General features: G+C 46.4%; 1 protein-coding gene, 1 long non-coding RNA gene and 1 pseudogene across 4 annotated transcripts in view; 1 reads left to right on the top strand and 2 right to left on the bottom strand.

The window, feature by feature from the left end:
• Positions 1–15,003, bottom strand: part of Cnnm2 (cyclin and CBS domain divalent metal cation transport mediator 2) — a 137,170-nt gene extending 122,167 nt beyond the window's left edge. For all 3 annotated transcript variants that reach the window (XR_013048384.1, XM_006983328.4, XM_006983329.4), the window contains exon 1: positions 11,321–15,003. Coding sequence is in view for 2 of the 3 variants with exons in the window: in XM_006983328.4 (XP_006983390.1) it covers positions 11,321–12,941 (1,621 nt within the window). In the remaining variant the exon portion in view is untranslated. The remainder of the gene's footprint in view (positions 1–11,320) is intronic.
• LOC121826992 (small nucleolar RNA SNORA70) lies at positions 1,105–1,246 on the top strand (annotated as a pseudogene).
• Positions 15,004–15,937: 934 nt separating the features above from the next.
• On the bottom strand, positions 15,938–18,093 carry LOC121824306 (uncharacterized). The gene is made up of 3 exons (XR_006066140.2): positions 17,964–18,093; positions 16,921–16,992; positions 15,938–16,073 (listed from the first exon to the last, which is right to left on the bottom strand). It is a non-coding gene; the product is annotated as an uncharacterized LOC121824306 (long non-coding RNA).
• Positions 18,094–20,283: the final 2,190 nt, after the last annotated feature.

Genomic DNA, 20,283 nt, shown 5'->3' with positions numbered 1-20,283 from the left:
GACGGAGGGGCTTGCCACCAAGCGATCCCAGTTCAAATCCCAGTCCCCACGTGGTGGAAGAAGACCAGCTTTTCTGACTGCCACATCTGCACCAGGGCACACATATACACATACCAATAATGATAACAAATAAAGAAAAACTGTTCCACAGAAGAGAATGGGGGGGGGGGGGATGCTACACTAGTCAGTCTCTTCTAAGATTCTAACATTTACAACCATGATAGGCCCCTGACTGTCAATCTCCAGTCCGGACTGAGAACTGCTACTGTGAACTGGTCCATGAAAAATTCATGTTGAAACTTAATCCCCACCATGGGGGTACTAAGAGCTGGGGCCCTCAGGGCAGGCCAGGTCATGAGGGTGGCCTCAAAAATGACTCAGGCCCTTATCGCCAGGCTGGAGGGAACCGGCCTAAGGCTCCTTTTGATCTGTCACTTTCTGTCATACGAGGACAAGGTAAGAAAGCCTTTACTAGACACCAAATCCCTGATCTTGAACTTCCCAGCCTCTAGACTGGGGAAAACATGTTCCTCTTATGTACAAATTACCCAGTGTCTAGAATTTTGTTACAGTAGTATGGCCTTAATCTGTTCTTGCCACTATATGCAATTATCAATAAAGTACTGTTAGAATATAAAAATAACTAACTTAGGCATTAACTTCCAAGTTCTGTTAGGAACATGTTTGTATTTATTTTCACTTTTTTTTTTCTTTTTCTGAGACAAGGTCTTGCTGTGTTTCCCAAGTTGGCTTTAAAAATCACCATCCTCCTGCCTCAGCCTCCCAAGCACTAGGGTTACAGGTGTGCACCACCCTGCCTGGCTCACATTAGTTCTTACTGCATGTTATATGAGTTAGAGACCATCTCCATTTTCTACTAGGATCAAAGAGGTAAGTTACTATCCAAAGCAGATCCAAGGAAGCCTACTTTTCTTAACTATGTTAACCAGCCACAGCCTTCCTGCAGCATGTGAAGTCAAAAAGAATCACCCTGGCCAGGTCTGATAGCCCATCAGTATGAAGACACCAAGTGTGAGAGATGAAGAGCCCAGCCAGTACAGTATTTGTGCTCAGTGGAAGCACTGATGCGAAGCAGGGGGAAGGCTGCAGGCAGTTAAGCCAACGGGGTTTCTTTCCTCACATGGGGGGCATGGGACAGTGTGCAACAGCTACGGACTGCAGCCTCCTTGGTGGTACACGCATCCTGTTGCTTGCACAGGTCCCCCAAGGAACCCTGGAGCGTTTTCTGCTGGATGTGCATGTATCTGACCTCAATGCTCTGCCCAACCTAGACTCCAGACAGGTATGTGGGTGCCACTGGAAAGCCCCAGGGCATGTGACTTGACCAGGTCATCAGGTCCATCTGCACCAAGCTGTAGAGTGAGGAACATGTGATTGAGGTTCTGTGTAAAAGTCAAGTGCAAGGTCCCTGGCCACCAGAAGATCCACATCTCAGAGAAGTAGGGCCTCACCACTGAATACAGATGAATTTGAAGACATGGGAGCCGAGAGGCAGCTCACACAGGGCCAAATACAGCCCCAGCTGTGGCCCTGGACAAGGGGCAGACTCTGTACCCCTGACGGCTTGCACTGTGGAGTCCCACACCCCATCAGTCATGTTTACTAAGAAATCTCACATCAAGTCTGAAAACAGATAAGTAAATAAAAATCAAAACAGGAGAAGTGGTTGACGCCGCCATTGTCATTTCCACCTAACCTGGCCTAACAGCATATATTCCACAAAGGTCACTTGCTGTTAGCCTCCCACCTCCCTGTTCCCAAGCCAGCCACCCCAAATTTCCTTCAGTGTAGATGTTCTAGAATTGTCAATCCACGTGATGTCAAACCAAAGAACTTCTTGCTGGCTCTCCTTCAAAGCTCACAGCATTTGGGGGTTCCTGTTTGAGTGTTCTGAGCAAAGGGGGCTGAAAACAAATACTAAACTAAATTGTGTGCAGCTGGACATGGTGGTGCACATCTATAATCCCAGAACTTAGGCAGCTAAGGCAGTGGGATTTCAAGTTCAAGGTCAGCCTGGGTTGCATAGTCAGACACCATCTCAAGAAGAGCAAAAATAAGTAACTGGCAGTATTCCATCTATTTAATTCAATGGTAGACAATCTCAATTTCTATGTATTTAAGTTTGATAAATATTCTTTCTATGCCAAACAAGTCTTAATAGAATTAAAGTTCACTACCAATAATATAACAATATAAAAAACATATTTTACATTGTTTTATTACATATTTACTTTTTTTTAATATTGATGCTACTTTATTCAAAACCCTAGTAAACATCTAATTGTTCTTAAAAATTTTAAATAATTCAGGAATGAAGCGATAGCTCAGCAGTTAAGAGCACTCACTGGCTGCCCTTCCAGAGGACCCAATTTCAATTCCCAGGACCAACATGGCAGCTCACGCTTGTCTATAATTCCAGTTCCAGGGGATCTGACACCCTCATACAGACATATATGCAGGCAAAACACTAATGAACATAAAATAAAAATAAATTTAAAAAAATTTTAAAACAATTCAACAGCAAATAAAAACATAAAATACGGTGTTACCTCAGAGTGTTCTGTGGGGTTTTTTGGTTAATGCTATTTTAATTGTACCTAAATTTCCTAACCATTAAAATTAACTGGCCCTCACAAGAGTATGGAATGTTTCAGGACCTGAATGACTCTGAGGCCCTTTGCAGGGAGGGGCCAGCACTATATGGAAACCCCACAAAACCCAAGAAAAAGGGCCTGACAAGGTCCTTGCCTGATTTACCCAGGCTGTACCCAGTCGAACTCTAGGCACTATTTACACAAAAACTTCCAAAATCAAGGATGATTTCTATCAGAATTTGGCTTATATTGTGCATTTCAAAAATTCAAAGGAAGTCAGCAGCGGTGGCTCACACCTTTAATCCCAGTACTCGGGAGGCAGAGGCAGGCGGATCTCTGTGAGTTCGAGGCCACCCCGGTCTGTGGAAAGAGTTCCAGGAAAGCCAGCGCTACACAGAGAAATCCTGTCCCAAAAAAAGGAGGCAGGGGGTGAAGTAAAGTGCATACAATAATCACAAAGAGGAGCGAGCTTCAGTGCACTCAGGAACATGCTCTGCCACTGTGGGACACCCCAGCCCTGATGAACACCTCAACAGAAATGTCAGTGGGCAGAAATGAAAAGAGTCAAGGAACCGCTACCCCGCAGACCCAAACCAACCTACACCACTCTAAAAAGAAAACCAGCTAATGAGAAATGAGAAAATACGTCACTAAATCAAAAGGTGTACTTGTGTTTAACAACCAAAGGCTTTGAGCAATCTACAAAGCAATACCCACGTCCCCAAATACACTCCCACTCTGATCATAATAAAATCTCAATTATCAACTAAGCTAAAGTAAAACACAACATAAAATCCGATTATACAATCAGACCTATTATCTACGTAACAAAATGCCAGGTGACGATTGTTTGAGGGCGAGAGATCTAAAATACTGACATCAAAGTCGCAAGATAAAAACCAAGGCAAACCTGAAAACTCCATTTCTTAGTGATGTGGCTAACCTTTAACTCTAAATTGGGGAAGGGAGGGTTGGTCCCTTAGTATGGAAAGAATGCCAGTCTAGAAGTCAGAGGCATGAGTTCTGGTCCAGTGGATGTGCCAAAGTAGTAGGGCGTGGCCCCAAACACATCCCTCCTTTCCAGGGGTTACAGAGGCCTTGCCCTATGAACATCCTCAGGGTACCTTAACAATAGTGGATTCCACAGCCCATTCCCCAGAGCCTATAGTCATGAAGTCTCTGAGTGACACCTAGGGTCTTATCAGTGACCCAAATGAGTCTTGTCACCTGGTGAAAACATCGGCGAACACTGGACTAGAAAATCTTCAGGCTGCACATCTTCTCACTCCGATTCTAAACTCTTTGACTTCTCAATTACATTAGAAAAGCATGAAAAATTACAACAGCTTAATGTTTGGTATTGCACAAAAAAAATTAGATGGTAGAAATATACAGATCCACTCCCTTTGATCCCATTCACACCTTTTTAAAAACAATCTCCGACATTCTAGACAAGTAGAACATCAAATTTGGTGAGGGGAAAAAATATTTCTATATTAAGCCCTTAACATAGTCATAGGGAAAGACTTACTGAGTTACAGAAACAGAGAATTATGTACCTAATGGGTTTTCTTTGTTTTTTGTTTTGAGATAGAGTCCCACATACCCCAGACTGGGCTCAAACTTACTACGTAACTAAGGATGACCTTGAACTCCTGACCCTTCTGCCTCCACCTTCCAAGTGCTAAGATGACAAATACATGCCACCATGCCCAATTGATGTGGTGCTGGGATTGAAACCAGGGTTGTGGACGTGCCAGATGAGCACCGTATCAACTGAGCTACCTCCACAGTCCATACCAGTGTTTTAAATGGAGATTACACGCGCATCCTTGCTCTGAAGAACGCTGCATGTTCACCTGTTTCTAACTAAGTCACAGGCAGACGAGAACCCCACCAAGTCAGTCCTAAGCAGCTATAAACCATAAGTCCTGCAATACTGGAATGTAACTGTTACAGAGGAGGGGGAAAGAAAGGGAAAAAAAAACAATAACTGGTTACTAATTCCTCAGATCACCTCGGTGTAGACAACTGGGTGGCTAGAGTCCACAATCTTTTGATAAGAAGGTGATAACAGGAACAGGAGGGGCCTGGCATGCTTTCTGTACACCAAACAAGAGCTTTTTGTGGAGTCTTTCTTCCCACTACATTGTTTTGCTTTAGACAGTTTCCTTGAGTTCTCATCATCTTCTGTTGTGACTTTCTGAGCTTCTTTTCTTATTTGGATTTATCAGCACCGACAAAACTAATGACCTGTGGAGCTGTGAGGAGCGGGCTTGAAAAGGATGGCCATTAGCAAACAAGTATTAATATGGCAGCTACAAAAAAATAAAGAGAAAATCAAGGCCGAAACAGAAAACTGGGGTTGAAAAATTATTACGTGACTCAAAGGGAAGGAAGCAGGTGAAACGCTGTTATAGAACTTAAGCATTAGAAAACAGTTGTAGGGGTGGAGGGTTGGCTCCCTGGTTAAGAGCACTTGTTTTGAAGGACCCAGGTTAGATCCCAGCACCCACCTGGTGGCTCACGAGACATGCATGTGGTGCACAGACCTACATGCAGACAAAACACTCATATACAGGAAAGGCGCCAAAACTACACAGAGAAACCCTGTCTCGGGGAAAAAAAACACTCATATACACAAAACAATAAAAAGAAGGCAGTTGTAAAACAGCACACTAGAGCAGTACAATGTTACTGCAAAACAGCCACAAAGCAATCTCTGTGCTGGGTGTGTAACTCTCTCAAAAAACAGTTTCTTGGTATTAGGGTCATATAAGCAAAAGCTTGGGCATATTACAATATTTAAAAAGAGGGCACCGACCTCTCTCTACCCACTATCACCAAAGCATTGGCTCTAAAAGCAACAAAAACACATTTCATATAAACACATGTAGAAGCCTATTGCCCAAAAAGCTCTGAGGCAATGTTTTGATAAAAGCCCAAATCAATCTCACACTCATGGAAACAGAAATGCTGGGGCTGAAGAGATGGTTCAGTGCTTAGGGGCACTTGCTGCTCTTGTAGAAGATCCAGGTTCAGTTCCCAGCACCCACTCGGTGGTTCACAACCATCCTTAACTCCATTTCCAGGGTATCTGATGCCCTCTTCTGACTTCCACAGGCACCAGGTATAAGCATAGTGCCCATACATACTCACACATAAAATAAAAATAAATTTAAAATAATGGAAACATCAGTATTTGGAACTAGTATGAGAGCATGATTAAGAGAGTGAGTTCTGGGGCTAGAGGTGTAGCTCAGCACATGGAATAAACAAGCAAACAAAAAACAAAAACAGCTAATTCTGATGTCACATAGACATAAGTTAAAGCCCCACATCAGTGAATTACTATGTAACCTCGAACAAATCATTCAATCCAAGCATCAATTGTGGTCATTGGTAACAGAGCAATAACACTGCATTCAGACATGAGATTTCAACAGGGTTCTCCACAGAAGCCTTCGGCCCTGTGCCTGGCAGACAGTAATGGCACAAAACCATCTTTATCACCACCACAATGATCAAATTATAACATTAGTACCATTACTACCTTCCACTCTCAAGCAAAACTACATGTTACCTACAGAGTTTAAAAGTCCTGGCCACAGCAGGGGCGGTGGTGGTGGCACACGCCTTTAACCCCAGCACTAGGGAGGCAGAGGCAGGCGGATCTTTGTGAGTTCGAGGCCAGCCTAAGCTACAGAGTGAGATCCAGGAAAGGTGTAAAATTACAGAGAAACCCTGTCTTGAGAAAAAAAAAAAAGAAAGAAAGAAAAAGAAAGTCCTGGCCACTAGAAAGGAGACACTCAAGATGCTTACATAAAGGAAGCATCTCTTTCCAATTCCCAAACCTTTTATTCCCACCACCTTGGTGAGGACTAAACCAGACTGATTATCAACATCGACAAGAAAAGCTTCAACAGAGACCAGCTCAATTATGCAGGGAATTTCCAATGAGATTTGGGTTAATGATCTAACCAGTTTGGGTTTACAGGGAGATTGTGGAGTGTTTTGTTTTGTGCTCTTTCTGTTTTTTAGAAATGGAGATAAAAGGGGAGAGGAAGATGAAGGAAGTTTTCAAAGCGTCCCATACACCATGCGTTATTCATCACAAATGATAGCAGGAGCTGGTGAGGTGCTTGCTGCCAAGCCTGACCCCTGGGTTTGATCTCTGGGATGAAAGGAGAGAACCTGTTGTAGAATATTATTTTAAGGTGTGTTACTTTTGTTTATGCTCTGGAACATTAGTTTAATGATGCGAGATGTGTTACCTTTGTTTGATTAAATAAAATTCACCTGCAGTCAGGAGCCTGAGTCAGCAACTAGCTGACAGGAAGTGGTAGGGAGGAACCAGGGGGAGAAGGGCTTTTAAGTGGGAGTGAGAAGGACCAGGGCTTTTTGAGACTCGAGCAAAGAGAGGAGGTGAGCAACTTGCTGTTCTGCCTCTCTGGGGAGAATTCTACAGCAACCTTTGAATCTTGAGTTCTTTAGAGGTACAGAGATTTAAATAAACTCCCTTGGTAGCTTTGAAAGAGTCGGTGCCTGAGGGGACAGACTCCCCTCAGACTGTGGCCTTTGCGGCCTAACTGCTGCTGGTAGTGGCGGAGCTGCAGCTGCTGATTAGGACAGCCATGGCTTACAAGGCAGCAACAGTTTTAAAAAAGGACAACAATTGGCACCCCATGTGGGGCGCCAAAATGTTATTGGCAGTTTTTGTTCTTTTGGAGACCCACCACCCAGCTTCCAAATAAATCACACATGGAGGCTTATTCTTAATATAAATGCCTGGCCTTAGCTTGGTTTGTTTCTTGGCAGCTTTTCTTAACTTTAAATTATTCCCTCTACCCTCTACCTTTTACCTCTAGGCTTTACCTTTTTCTATTTCTGTATATCTATCTTTCTTACTCTGTTGCTGGCTGCGTAGCTGGGTGGCTGGCCTCTTACATCCTCCTCCTTTTGCTCCTTCTTTCCTTCTTCTATTTCTTCTCTCTGCCTGCCAGTCCTGCCTATCCTTTCTCCTGACTTGCTATTGGCTGTTCAGATCTTTATTAGATCACCAGGTGTTTTAAACAGGCAAAGTAACACAGCTTCACAGAGTTAAACAAATGCAACAAAAGTAACACATCTTAAAATAATATTCCCCAACAAGAACCAACTCCCACAAGTTGTCCTCTGATCTACACACACACACACACACATACATACACACACACACACACACACACACACACACACACACACACACACACAAATAAATAAATAAACTTTAAAAATTTTTAAATTATTTCTCAGAGATGAGGCAAGCCCACTGGTAAAGGCTTGCCTACCACGGAGGCCATGAGTTCAATCCCCAATACATTAGAAAAACAGTTACATGTGAATTAGAAAATCATGTGAACTACTTCTCATACATTAAAAAGAACTAATACCTGAGCAATATATTAATACCTGCTTTTAAAAGTACCTGTAAATTTAATTACAACTTTCTGTTAGTATGCCAAATATAGCATCATTTATAGTATGTAAATGTTTATATTATTCCAGTATAAAGAGTGTTGTGAATTGGTAAAACCAATACAAAATATTTTTTAATTTGTCAAAATATATTGCTATCAAAATATAAATGTCCTTGTTTCAATTTCTGTGGGGGTTTTTTCTTTTTCTTTCTTTCTTTTTTTGAGAGCTTGGGAGTTGAATGTGGTTTCATAACTTTTTTCTAAAAGAAAAAAACAGGGGCTGAAGAGTGGCTCAGTTGCCCAGCACTTACTGTTCATGCAGAGGACCTGCATCTGGTGCCCAGCACCCACATGGCAGCAGAGGACCTGCATCTGGTGCCCAGCACCCACATGGCAGCAGAGGACCTGCATCTGGTGCCCAGCACCCACACGGCAGCAGAGGACCTGCATCTGGTGCCCAGCACCCACATGGCAGCAGAGGACCTGCATCTGGTGCCCAGCACCCACATGGCAGCTGGTTCACAGCCTGACAGCTCCAGTTCTAGGGAGTCTGACAGCCCTGACCTCTGCAAGCATTTGGTGCATGTACACACATGCACACACGCAGGCACATACACAAGCACATAAAATTAAATAAATAATTTTAATTAAAAAAAACAGAACTAATGTAAGTGATTGTAAAGTTATTGACCAAATTAATTTTTTAAAAATCAAAGGGAGTTGTTTAAGTAGCAAACAGCCATTCTGTCCTTTTAAAAATATGGCTTAAATCTCCAATTTGCCACCAACTGTCTTTGCTTTTCAGAATCAGTTACTAGACTGAACGTCTCTTCCTTTTGCTCTCCCTTTTTTTTTTTTTTTGTTTGTTTTGTTTTGTTTTTCGAGACAGGGTCTCTCTGTGGAGTTTTGGTGCCTTTCCTGGAACTCACTCTGTAGACCAGGCTGGCCTCGAACTCACAGAGACCCACCTGCCTCTGCCTCCCGAGTGCTGGGATTACAGGTGTGCGCCACCACCGCCCAGCATTTGCTCTACTTCTTAACCAAACACTGCACATCTCCTTGGATGAGAACTAAAGTGAAGTCATAGGTGTTAATATTCTAGAACATTTTATCATTTGAAGAACACATTTCAAAAGGAACTGAGAGCCAGGCTGCGTGGTGAGCACCTGAGACCCCAACAATTGGGGACTGACTCGGGAGGGTCATGAGTTCCAAACGGTCAGTTACATAGGAAGGTCTCGGTCAGTCCCTGAAGAGAGGGGTACCAATAAGAGGTGACTCTGAGGGAAAACAACTCCTCCTAAAATTAAAATTAAAAAATTAAATCAGCCACAGAAAAGTGGTTCAAGCACAACCAACCAATAACAAATTTCAAAATAATATACATTTTTTTAAACTTTGAGTAGGAGTAGGAAGTAAACAACCCGTTCTAAAAGAAAAAAGATACAGAAGTGAAGAAAGTCCCTAGCAGGGCGTACAAACCAGAGGTTGTCGGGTTGGGGTTTGGCTCTGTTCTAAAGAACTAGGCCTATGTGGAACTCTAGTCTCAAGCAATCCTCCTGCCTCAGCCTCAGCCTCCCACGTAGCTGGAACCACAGGTACACATCATCACGCCCGACTCAGTCTGGTATTACAAATCTATAAGGTAATTTGTAAAAACTTTAAACAACAACAACAAAAGGACAGAAATTGTACCAGCACTGGGAATTCAGGGGCATCCTAAAGCATTCACGACATCTTCCTGTGCTGCAGAGTGGAGCTCAGGGCTCTAATAAACAGCTTGGCAGTGGATGGATACCCCAAAAGCTCTGTAGCTAGAGATACTGGACATTTTCTTTTTCTCCTCCTGCTTTTAAATGCAAATTACTAAGCCCCGAAGCACATTCTGCTCTATTTTTTTTATATGAAAATTACTGCATTGTGGTCTTGTTCCAGAGAGGACACCATTCATCCAAGAAAAGGGAGTGAGGACAAGTACACACACTGTATGTGCAAATGACCTCACCCAGTGAGCTGTCACCAGGTACACATGGCTTTTGTCAGGGGAGCGACCCCATTAGTGATCGAAATTCCATGTGAAGAATGAGAATTTAGTTTTCGGGTCATGCAAGGTTGCACACACATTGCAATGCCGGTGCATGCCAAGCACCAATGACGAAACTCAGCATCCCTTGGTTTTAACAACACTAGCTTCTTACTGGAAACTTTCAAAGTCTCAGTAATAACAGTACCGGCTGCTATTCACCTATTTAGGACAAAACAAGACAAACAATACTACAAGACAAGAAATGATGTGCTGTGAGTGCTCAAACACCAGACCCTGGGCCTCTTCCCCGTTAATACCCTAGAACCCAGAGAGTTGACTTGGAAATGTACTTCACGTTAATGTATCCAGGGATTGAGATTAAAAGAACATTTTTTAAACTGAAGAAAAATCAAATCATCATTGACAACGGTATTCACATCACTGTGCCGGGTTCAAGCTTTCTACAAAACCACACTTGCTTTAAGAAGTGAAAAAAGTAGGACAGGTACAGGCGCATTAAAAGTTAACTTACGGCTAGTCTTTCCAAGTTACATGTTAATAACTAAGTTTGCTTTAAACAAAACAAACCCCCCCCCTTTTCCAGCTAGAGAAGTCACACCCAAATAAAGTGGGTTTAAAAAAAAAAAAAAAAAAAAAAAAAAAAAACGGTACTTTCTTTACCCTTGCTCCACCCTCAAAGACCCCAGTCTCCCCTGCAGGATGCCAGACAGCCAAGAACAAAATCCACCGAAGATATACTTGCAATCTTTGAAATGTCAGCGTGGATGTCTAAGGAAGAGGAAAAGGATTACACTCGGGCTTCTAAGGCTGCTTAAGTGTTTCCCCTATGTCTGTATCAGATGTAGCCATCTCGGGAGCCGGCCTGTACTTTCACCTACCCATTCGGAACCCAGACAATGAATGAAGCAGATCCCTCAAGAGAGGCCCTAAGGGGTCAAGTTTCATGCACTGAAATTACAAAGCCTATTTTTTGACGACGTGGGAAAAGTAACGACAGTCTGGGGCTTTTAAACCTGGACGCGCTTACTAGTTCAATCCGTCCCCAAGTCCATGCCGCCCTTTCAACTCTGCAATTAAGAGAGGGAGAAATTCCGGTCAACTCTCCTTGGGGGGTTGGTCTGGAGGTAGAGGACTCAAGGAGGGAGGAGGATGGAGACAGAAAGAGAAAAGCCAATTAAAAAAAGAGCAAAAATTCCCACCTTTCTTAAATTCTTCCAGCATAGCGTCCAACTTGGTGTCATTGAAAACAAAGTGCAAGGGGTGGTTATAAAATTTGGTGATGGTTTTCAAGGGAGTACAGTCATCTGGATCCACGAAGGCCAAGTCTTTGACAAAGAGCAGGTCCACGATGTTGGAACGCTCTCCTTCGAACACTGGGATTCGAGTGTAGCCACTCTCCATGATTTCGGACATGGTGTTGAAGTCCAAGATAGCCTCGCCAGTGATCATGAAGCAGTCCCGGAGGGGAGTCATCACGTCCTCTACAGTCTTGGTGCGGAGCTCGAGCGCCCCTTGGATGATGTTCAGCTCCTCCTTAACCAGGTCGTTATAGGGGTCAGTGACCCGGAGCATCTCCAGCAGTTTTTCCCGGTTATAGACAGTGCCTATCTCCTGGCCCAGGACGCAGTCCAGCAGTTTGCTAACCGGGTAAGAAGCAGGGAAGGTCATCATCATGAAAAACTTGGTGAGGAAGATGGTGTTGGCCCCTACTGCCAGGCCGTGCCGGGAGCAGATGGCTTGGGGCACTATTTCCCCGAAGATGACGATGCCGATGGTGGAGACCACCACCGCCACAAGGCCCGAGCCCGCGATGTCGTCGAGCAGGATGGTGAGCGTGGTGTTGACCAGCACGTTGCCCAGCAGCAGCGAGCACAGCAGGTAGTTGCCCTGCCTGCGCACCGGCTCGATGCGCTTGGCGTAATTCTTCTCTTTCTCGGTGCCGCAGTTTTGCACGATGCGCAGCTCCATCGGGTCCAGAGCCATGAGCCCCAGGTTGAGGCCGCTGAACATGCCTGACAGGCACAGCAGCAGCGAGATGAAGATCACTTGCAGCCAGAAGGGCAGCAGGAACTTCTTCTCCTCGCCCACGATCATCTTGGTGTCCTCACCGTCGTGGTAAATCCAGGTGGTCTCGGCCCATGGGGGAGGCGGGAGTCCCGCCACCCCCGCGCCACCCTTGCCCCCGACGGCGCCACTCGGGGACCCGGAGCCGCCGGCGCCCAGTGCGGGCGTGGAGAGAGACGTGCACAGGTAATAAGACTTGCTCTTCTCCATCTTGCGCAGCGGTTTGATCTCGATCTCGATGATGCCCGATGTGCGGCGATTGAGAATGATGTGGGGCAAGATGATGATGTCTGAGGTGCGGATGCCGCAGCGCTGGGGGCCGCTGTCCGGCTCCGGAGGCGCGGGGCCCCCCAGCCCGCGCTCGCCGGGTGTGTGCCGGTGCCGCTCGTGCTCAGTGAAGGCGATGCGGGACCATGTCTCGTTGTTGATGTTCTGCCCGTACACCCGCAGCTTGACCCGGGTCCGCTCGCTCACCCGCAGCGCACCCCCTTCCATGAACGACACGTCGTTCGTGTCCTCCAGCCGCAGCCCGATGATCACGGTCTCCTCGTTCTCGCCGGCCGCTGTGCAGCCGCCCGCGCCGCAGCAGCAGCTCAGCAGTAGCAGCGGCAGCAGCCGGCCCGCAGCTGCCTGCAGGACCCCCCGACCGCGGGCACTGAGACTGCGGCGAGCCGCCATCTTCCAAGTGGGCAGTGCGGCGGCTGCCTGCCCGCCCGCCATCTTTACTTCGGGTTCACAAGCGCCACAGCCAATCATAGGGTGGCTGCTCCAGCTGAGGCTTCATCCTTCCCACCCGGCGGCGCGAGCGCAGGCACCGGCGCCCGAGCAGGACTGCAACCGCGCGCCCGCGCCCAGCACTCGGCAGTCCGCCTCTTTGAATGACACTGACTCGGACTGAGCCAGCTGAGGAACCCCTAGCTCGCGGGAGGAGGGAGGGGAGGGAGGGGAGCGCTAGCCGCTCCCGCGAGAGGCAGGTCGGCCGGCCAATCAAGAGCGGGTGCCCGCCTTCCCAGCCAGGGGGCTGGAATGGGGGCGTGGCCGCAGTCGGCGTGCCGCACCAATGGCACGGGAGGTGGGCGGAGACACGAGGGCCACTGTCCTCCTCAGCATGCCAAGTTTCCAACTGAAAGGCGCGTGACTCTTGTGTATGCGAGGGGAGGAGGCGTGGCCATCCCGGACCCAAGAGCCAGTCAGAGATGAGCGCTGTAGGGAAAGGGGCGTGGTCTTCCTCCAGGCGGCCAATGGAAAGGAGCGGTCCGCGGGTGCGGCGCTCCCTGTGGGGTCTCTGTAGTAGATCTCCGCGCGTGGCTTGGCAGCCCTGCAGTACTGCCCTGAGGCGCGAGGCGGCGGGTCCTCAATGCGGGGCCTTGCGAGCTGCACAGGGCTCCGTGTCGGTGCAGAGAGGGCCGGGCCCTCCTGCCCGGGGAGCATCAGAGCCCACTGGAGACGGCTTAGGGTGCGTGTAACCTCCAATCAAATCGGGATACTACTGGTCAAGCCCCCAGCCCACTACTCCTGCACATCGCTCCTTGGGAGATTTGAGGTGACAGGGTGGCCCTAGCAACGCGGTGGACCCGCGGTCTGCAGGCCTGAGTGCCCTCAGCTGCTCACGATCCCGTGGCGCCACCTGCCGGCCCTCCCAGATGTCCTGTAATGTTTCCTAGACCTCAGCGATCTCCCCAATGTGTGCCCAAGTAAAGCGTGGGGAAGTTAGCGGGCAGCTTCCCAGACTTGAGTCATAGGAATTCTCATGCAGTCGTGCTATAATCACAGAATGAGACCGGGCCTGTTTGTTGTTGTTGTTGTTGTTGTTGTTTTTACGGGCACCCAGGCAATTTTGGGAAATAGGAAGGGGAGAAAGCTCATAAAAGCTGCTTTTGTTGTTGTTTTTGTTTTTGTTTTCGAGACAGGGTTTCTCTGTGTAGCCCTGGCTATCCTGGAACTCACTTTGTAGATCAGGCTCAGAGATTCACCTGCCTCTGCCTCCCGAGTGCTGGAACTAAAGGCGTGCGCCGCTACTTGTATATTGGTGGAGACAGACTCTGGAGCACAGGTCACCGAGACCCTCGAGTCCATTGCATCGAGAATAGATCTGGTAGCAGAGTAGTTGCCAAATTGAACCTTTTGCCTCACAACTTAAGCATTTTTAAAAATGTTTCCCATTCTTACTTTGTATTCTGTAATCACAGTAGTATTTTCCACCCAATGCATTTTTTATAATATCTAAGACAATTAATTCCCGGGCTCATTTCAATGGCTCCTTACCAACCGCTCCTCTTTTATGCCTGTCCCCTTACCTTCCCCTGGGCTTGCAGCTAGTGACTTGTCAAATGAGGACCAGTCACCCCCTTGTTTGAACACTCCCCCTGAACCTCACCCGCCTTGGAAAACGCCCAGGTACCCAGATCACCAACAAGGTGCCAAAAGCTCTGCCCCCACCCCTACCTCTGCCCCCGGCAGGCTTTCTCCTGGCTGTTTCTCAGTCACTGCAGGGGGATTCTCCCCAGGACCTTTGTGCTTGCTGTCTGTTTCCTGTGGGTGGGACTCAACTTCTTCCAGATGCCAACATAGCCCCCTTTCAAGGCTTCGCTCAAAGGCCACCATACTCTGTCTCTCCTTTATTTTTCTTCAAAGCAAAGATCTCTTACTAGTGCTATAGGTCAAGTATTCATTTGGTTAAGAAGCTGTCCTTTCTCAAGAACTGTGTCTGCATTGTGCAGGACTATATCACCACGGTCTAGGACAACCATAGTCACCACATCATGTGAAAAGGGTTAAATAAAGGAACTTTAATTATTTTAAATAAATATTCAACTCTACTCCTAGCCCCTGGTTTCTGACGCTTTTCTCCTACTTCCATATTGCTATATGGAAAAAATTAGTTCAGATGAAGAAAATGATTCTTAGGTTTCTTTCTTTGTTTGTTTTTTGAGACAGGGTTTCTCTGTGCAGCTTTGTGCCTTTCCTGGAACTCGCTTTGGAGACCAGGCTGGCCTCAAACTCACAGAGATCTGCCTGCCTCTGCCTCCCAAGTGCTGGGATTAAAGGTGTGTGCCACCACCACCTAGCTGATTCTTAGGTTTCTTATGTGTGGCATTTAAGCTGCTGGTGGTGGTGCACCTTTTAGTCCCAGCAATAGGGGAGGGGGGTGGGAGGGTGGAGTATCTCTGTGTTTGAGGCCAGCCTGGTCTACATAGTGAATTCCAGGACAACCAGGGCTACACAGAGAAACCCTGTCTCAAAAAAACAAACAACAACCAAAGAAACAACGGGAAAAAAAAAAAGAGTGGCGTTATAGTTTTTAAGTTGGGATTTGTAGGGATATTAAAGACAAACACAGTCCTTCTAAGGTAGCTGATTGAAAATGGAGTCTTTTTAACTTAATAGAAAATGTGACCCCGAGTGTGCTAAGAGAGAAGGAGGTTAAAGGTTCTGGAATATTGAATGCACAGTTTGGAATGGGAGTGTGGAGAGAGGAGGAAGTACTTGCCAGACCTACAGACATTTCCTGTGCATTCAGAGAAAGCAACAGCCAGCGAAGTGTGGTCTTAGCAGCCTAGAAGCTAGTGAGAAGCTCAAGACTACAGAAAAACAGACAGGGACCTGCCCAGCAGACACCACAAAACAAAACACTCTCCGATTCTCCGGGGGGATTGCTGAGTGATTTATGTCCTCCGTGACGGGCACAGGCTAGGACCCCGTGTGAATACTCAAAACACAAAAAAACAGTGTAGACACCCGAGGCAGCAGTTTTTCCTTCTGTGAGAGCTGTCCTTCAGGTCTGGAGGCTTCCGAAGCTCAGCGATCTGCTTTTCCTTGGAGAAAGGCTGCTGGGTGGGTTTGTAGTAAGTAGCTCCAGTTGGGATAGGGGTGTTCTGACCTGTCACTCTAGGGATAGAAGACAAGGTCAGTGATGTCATAGGGCGTCTCTTCTGAAATTTGGAGGAAAAAACAATACCACAAACCCCTAACTTCTGACCACATTTTACCTCCATAAAAAAGCTACTGAAGGACTGAGATTCTTAAAGGGTGGCCACGAGTGTCCAACCTTTGCTTCATTTTGACTTTGCCTGACCTTGAATGAGTCATTCAAGCGAAGTCAAAACCTCCCTGCAAACACCTTCCCTAGCTAAACTTCCCTTCCCAGAATTCTTCACTAGAAAATAAGCGAGAAGAACGACAGCTCATTTTTCTTCTGTGCAGAAGGAAAATTCCCAAGTCTGCAGGTTCGGGAACTGGTTCTGTAGCCAGACCCAAAAGTCCCTCCAAGGTTGAGGCATGGGATTTTCTAAAAGATTGCAAAAAATAAAAATAAAAATGGTTCTCTATATATTTTGTCAACATAATGTCTAATTAATAGAGAATATTTTTGTTCTGAAGTTTGTGGGTTGTAAAAAGCATTCAAAGTTAATGCTCTAAATGGGATCTGGGGGTTGGGAGGTAGACCCCAAGGCCTTGAACATCTAAGCATATGCTCTGTTGCTAAGGCTCACTCCAGCCAAGAGTGACATTTGAATGCCACCAGAACACAAAGTCTTCAGAGGAAAACCAGGAACTAAGAAAACACTAGAATTACACGAACTTGCCCTAGAATCCAATCTGTTGGCCCAGAGGGATTTCTCAGAAGCAAAACTCTGCACTTGCTTAAAAACACAGGACCCTTTTAGGCAAAAATGAGAATTTTTCACGAGTTAGTGAAAATACTCAGTTAAAATAAAATCTGCAGCATACTTACCACCTCAAGAGGCCTTGCAGGCTTTTGCTTAGGACTTTCCCATTTCCCTCCTTCTTCTAGATGTTTTCTGGCCTTGTTACCGGGAAGAAAAAGGAAAATGTGGCTTTTTGGCAGTTGTGAGAAAAGATCTCTCCTTTGAAAAGGATCTGACTTCTTTGTTAAAATCTCGTCCTCAGCTACCCAGAAGGAAGTGGGCATATGAGAAGCCTTATGCAGCCTTAGGAGGGCCCATCGCCTCTTCTTGCTTGGCCTCCTCCTCCCTCTTCTTCCTCCTGTCTCCCACTTCCTCTGGTCTGAGTCCATCTACAGTAAGGACGTGGCAGATGAACAGTACTCAACACTTTTTAAAATCACATTTCCAGGAGGTGGGGATGTAGCTCAATTGGTAGAGTGCTTTCCTAGTATCTATGAATCCCTAGGTTCAGTTCCCAGCACCCCAAAAAACCAGGCTTGACCTAACATTGGAAGATAGAGGCAGAAGGATCAGAAGTTCAAGGTCATCATCAGTTACGTAGCAAGGCCAGCCTGGGCTGCATCGAGACTTTGTTCCCCAGCCCACATTCGGTGGGGTGAGGGTAGAATAGGTAAGAGATAGGGTTGGAATGGACCGAAGAGCAAGCACCAGGCCTAACTGTATGACTCTGAGCCCTCCATGAGAACCTCAGCTGCGTGTCTCCACAGCAGAGCAGGAACCTGTGTCTCTCTCAGGCTGGCTAAGTCCGCTCCCACAGGCTGTGAGTCCCATTTTCTGAGGAGGAAGCCAAAACACATAGAGGAAGCCAAAACACACTAGTCAGTCCACCACCTCTCCCCAGGCAGAGACAAAACGCTCACAAAATGCAAGTACAAAGTTCTGCCACTCTGTCCAGTTCCTCTAAAGCACCTGCACATTTTAACGATTACTAAGCTGAAGGTTTAACTTATTTCTTATCTCTCTCTCAAAGCATTTCTTTCTGTCTCTGTGTATCTGTGTGTGGATGTCAGCATGTCTATGTTACCACGTGTGTGGCAGTCACATGACAACCTCTGGAGTCAGTCCTTACCTTTCCACCTTGTTGAAGACAAGGCTTCTTGGGGGGTTGTTTGTTTGTTTGTTTGTCTTCTCCACTGCAGACACCAGGCTAGCTGGCGTGAGCGTTGGGCATGCTCCTGGCTTCACCTTCCAGGTCCTAGGAAAAACACTGGGATTACAGACAGAGGTGTCACTGTGTCACACTTACACGGCGACTTTACCCACTAAGCCATCTCCTCGGCCTTCCATTTTGTTTTCTTATTTACGTATTTATTCATTTGAGACATGTACCCCAGGGTCTCACACACCTCAGGCTGCCTTTGAACCTACCATGTAGCTGAGGATGACCTGGAACTCCTGATCTTTTCATCTCCACCTTTTGAGGGCTGGAATTGCAGGCACGCACAACCATACCCATGTACGTGTTGCTGGTGATCAAATCCAGGGCTTCTTGTATACTAGGCAAGCATTCTATCAGTTGAACTACATTCCTCAGGCCCTGCTTCTTGAAATTTTAAATTAAAAGTGTTATATTTATTACCCCATTTCTTTTTTCTCACTTATTGATAGATCTATCCGTTTGTGGTTATTGCTTCTCTAATGAGTTCTAAGCATAGTCCCAGGCACTGAAGAGCTACAATATTTAATTGGCAGTTGCCCGAAGATGAATATGCTGATACACATCTGTAATCCTAGCACTCAGGAGGCTGAGGGGAGAAGATCCCAAGTTTGAAAGTTTGGGGCCATCCTGGACTATACCGTAAAACTCTACCAAATCTTACCCCCTAACAAAACAAAACAAACAAACAAACAAACAAGCTTCCCAGTAAGGAAACTAGCAACCAGTGGCTACACAAAAGGACAGAGCGTCATCTTAAAGGATGCCCAGCTACCAAGGGGGCTGAGGCTGGAGGAGCCAGAGTTCAGTGCCAGTTTAGACAGCAGGGGCCTTGTCTCAAAAAACAAGGAAGATACAGATAAACTGAGGCAGGCTGGAGAGACGGATGAAGAGCACTTACTGCCCTTCCAAATCATCCCAAATTCAGTTCCCAGAAGCCACACAGGGAGCTCACAACTACCTGTAACTCAGCTCCAGGGGCCCAACACCTTCTTCTGACCTCCACAGGCACTCAGTGTCCTACATTCATGCAGACAGATACACATAAAAAAACAAAGGATTTGAAATGGTTTTAAAAGCTGAGGAGAGCATCGTGGTTTTCAAGTTGCTCCTTGAGCAGTAGGGGTTTTAGATCAGGTGTAGTAGAGGTCTCTGTAACTCTCAGAGTTGGGAGCTGAGACAGAGGATCACAAATTCAAGAGCATTTTGGTCTCAAAAGAAAGAGGGAAGGAAGGAAGCTAAGCAGTGGGAGGGGAGAGGTCAGTGAGTAACGGGCTTGCCCTGTGAGCAGGACAGCACACGCTAATCTCTAGACCCCACGTGTTAAAAGCCAGGGATAGTGTTGTGTGCTTGCCACCCCGACCCTGGAGAGATGAAGACAGAGAGAAGGATGGAGCTTGATTGGCCAGCCAGCCTAGCCTACTTGGTGAGTTCCAGGCCACTGATAGGCCTTATCTCAAAAATTAATTAATTGAGAGAGAGAGAGAGAGAGAGAGAGAGAGAGAGAGAGAGAGAGAGAGAGAGAGAGCAGGTGGATGGCCTCTAAGAAACAAAAACAACACCTGAAGTTGTCCTCTTTATAGTTCTCTCTCTCTCTCTCTCTCTCTCTCTCTCTCTGTCACACACACACACACACACACACACACACAGGTTTTAGATTTGTAATGTAAGAGTTATTCTAAGAAAGGGTCACTTGTAAATGTACATTTACAAGTACATAATGTAAAAAGGTACATTATGATACCTTAACTAGGTATTAATTAGGGACTGGCTGGCTTCACCAGCAGAGAATCACCTTCTTACTGTCCTGAAGGCTTGACATCCTAGATCAAAGTCGAGCAGGTGGGTTTATGATGATATTTTCTTCTCAGCTTGGAAACAGACGCTTAGTCCTCACACACCCGTCCTCCGAGGCTGTGGAGGGAGCCAGCTCTCTGGCACCCTCTCATACAAAGACACTAGTCCACTGAATCAGGATCCAACTCTTATAATTTCATTAACCTTTATTTACTTTGTTAGAAATTCCTCCTTGCCAGGCAGTGGTGGCACATGACTTTAATTCCAGCACTGGAACTCAGAGGCAGGTGGATCTCGCTGAGTTCAAGGCCAGCCTGGTCTACAGAGTGAGTTCCAGGATAGCCAGGACTACACAGAGAAACCTTGTCTTGAAAAAACAAAGAAAGAAAGAAGTTCCTCCTTCCTTTCTCTCTCTCTTTCTTCTCTCTCCTCCTCA

This window comes from Peromyscus maniculatus, chromosome 1 (genome assembly GCF_049852395.1).
Source record: "Peromyscus maniculatus bairdii isolate BWxNUB_F1_BW_parent chromosome 1, HU_Pman_BW_mat_3.1, whole genome shotgun sequence".
NCBI lineage: Eukaryota > Metazoa > Chordata > Mammalia > Rodentia > Cricetidae > Peromyscus > Peromyscus maniculatus.
This window is presented reverse-complemented; position numbering and strand designations above follow the sequence as displayed.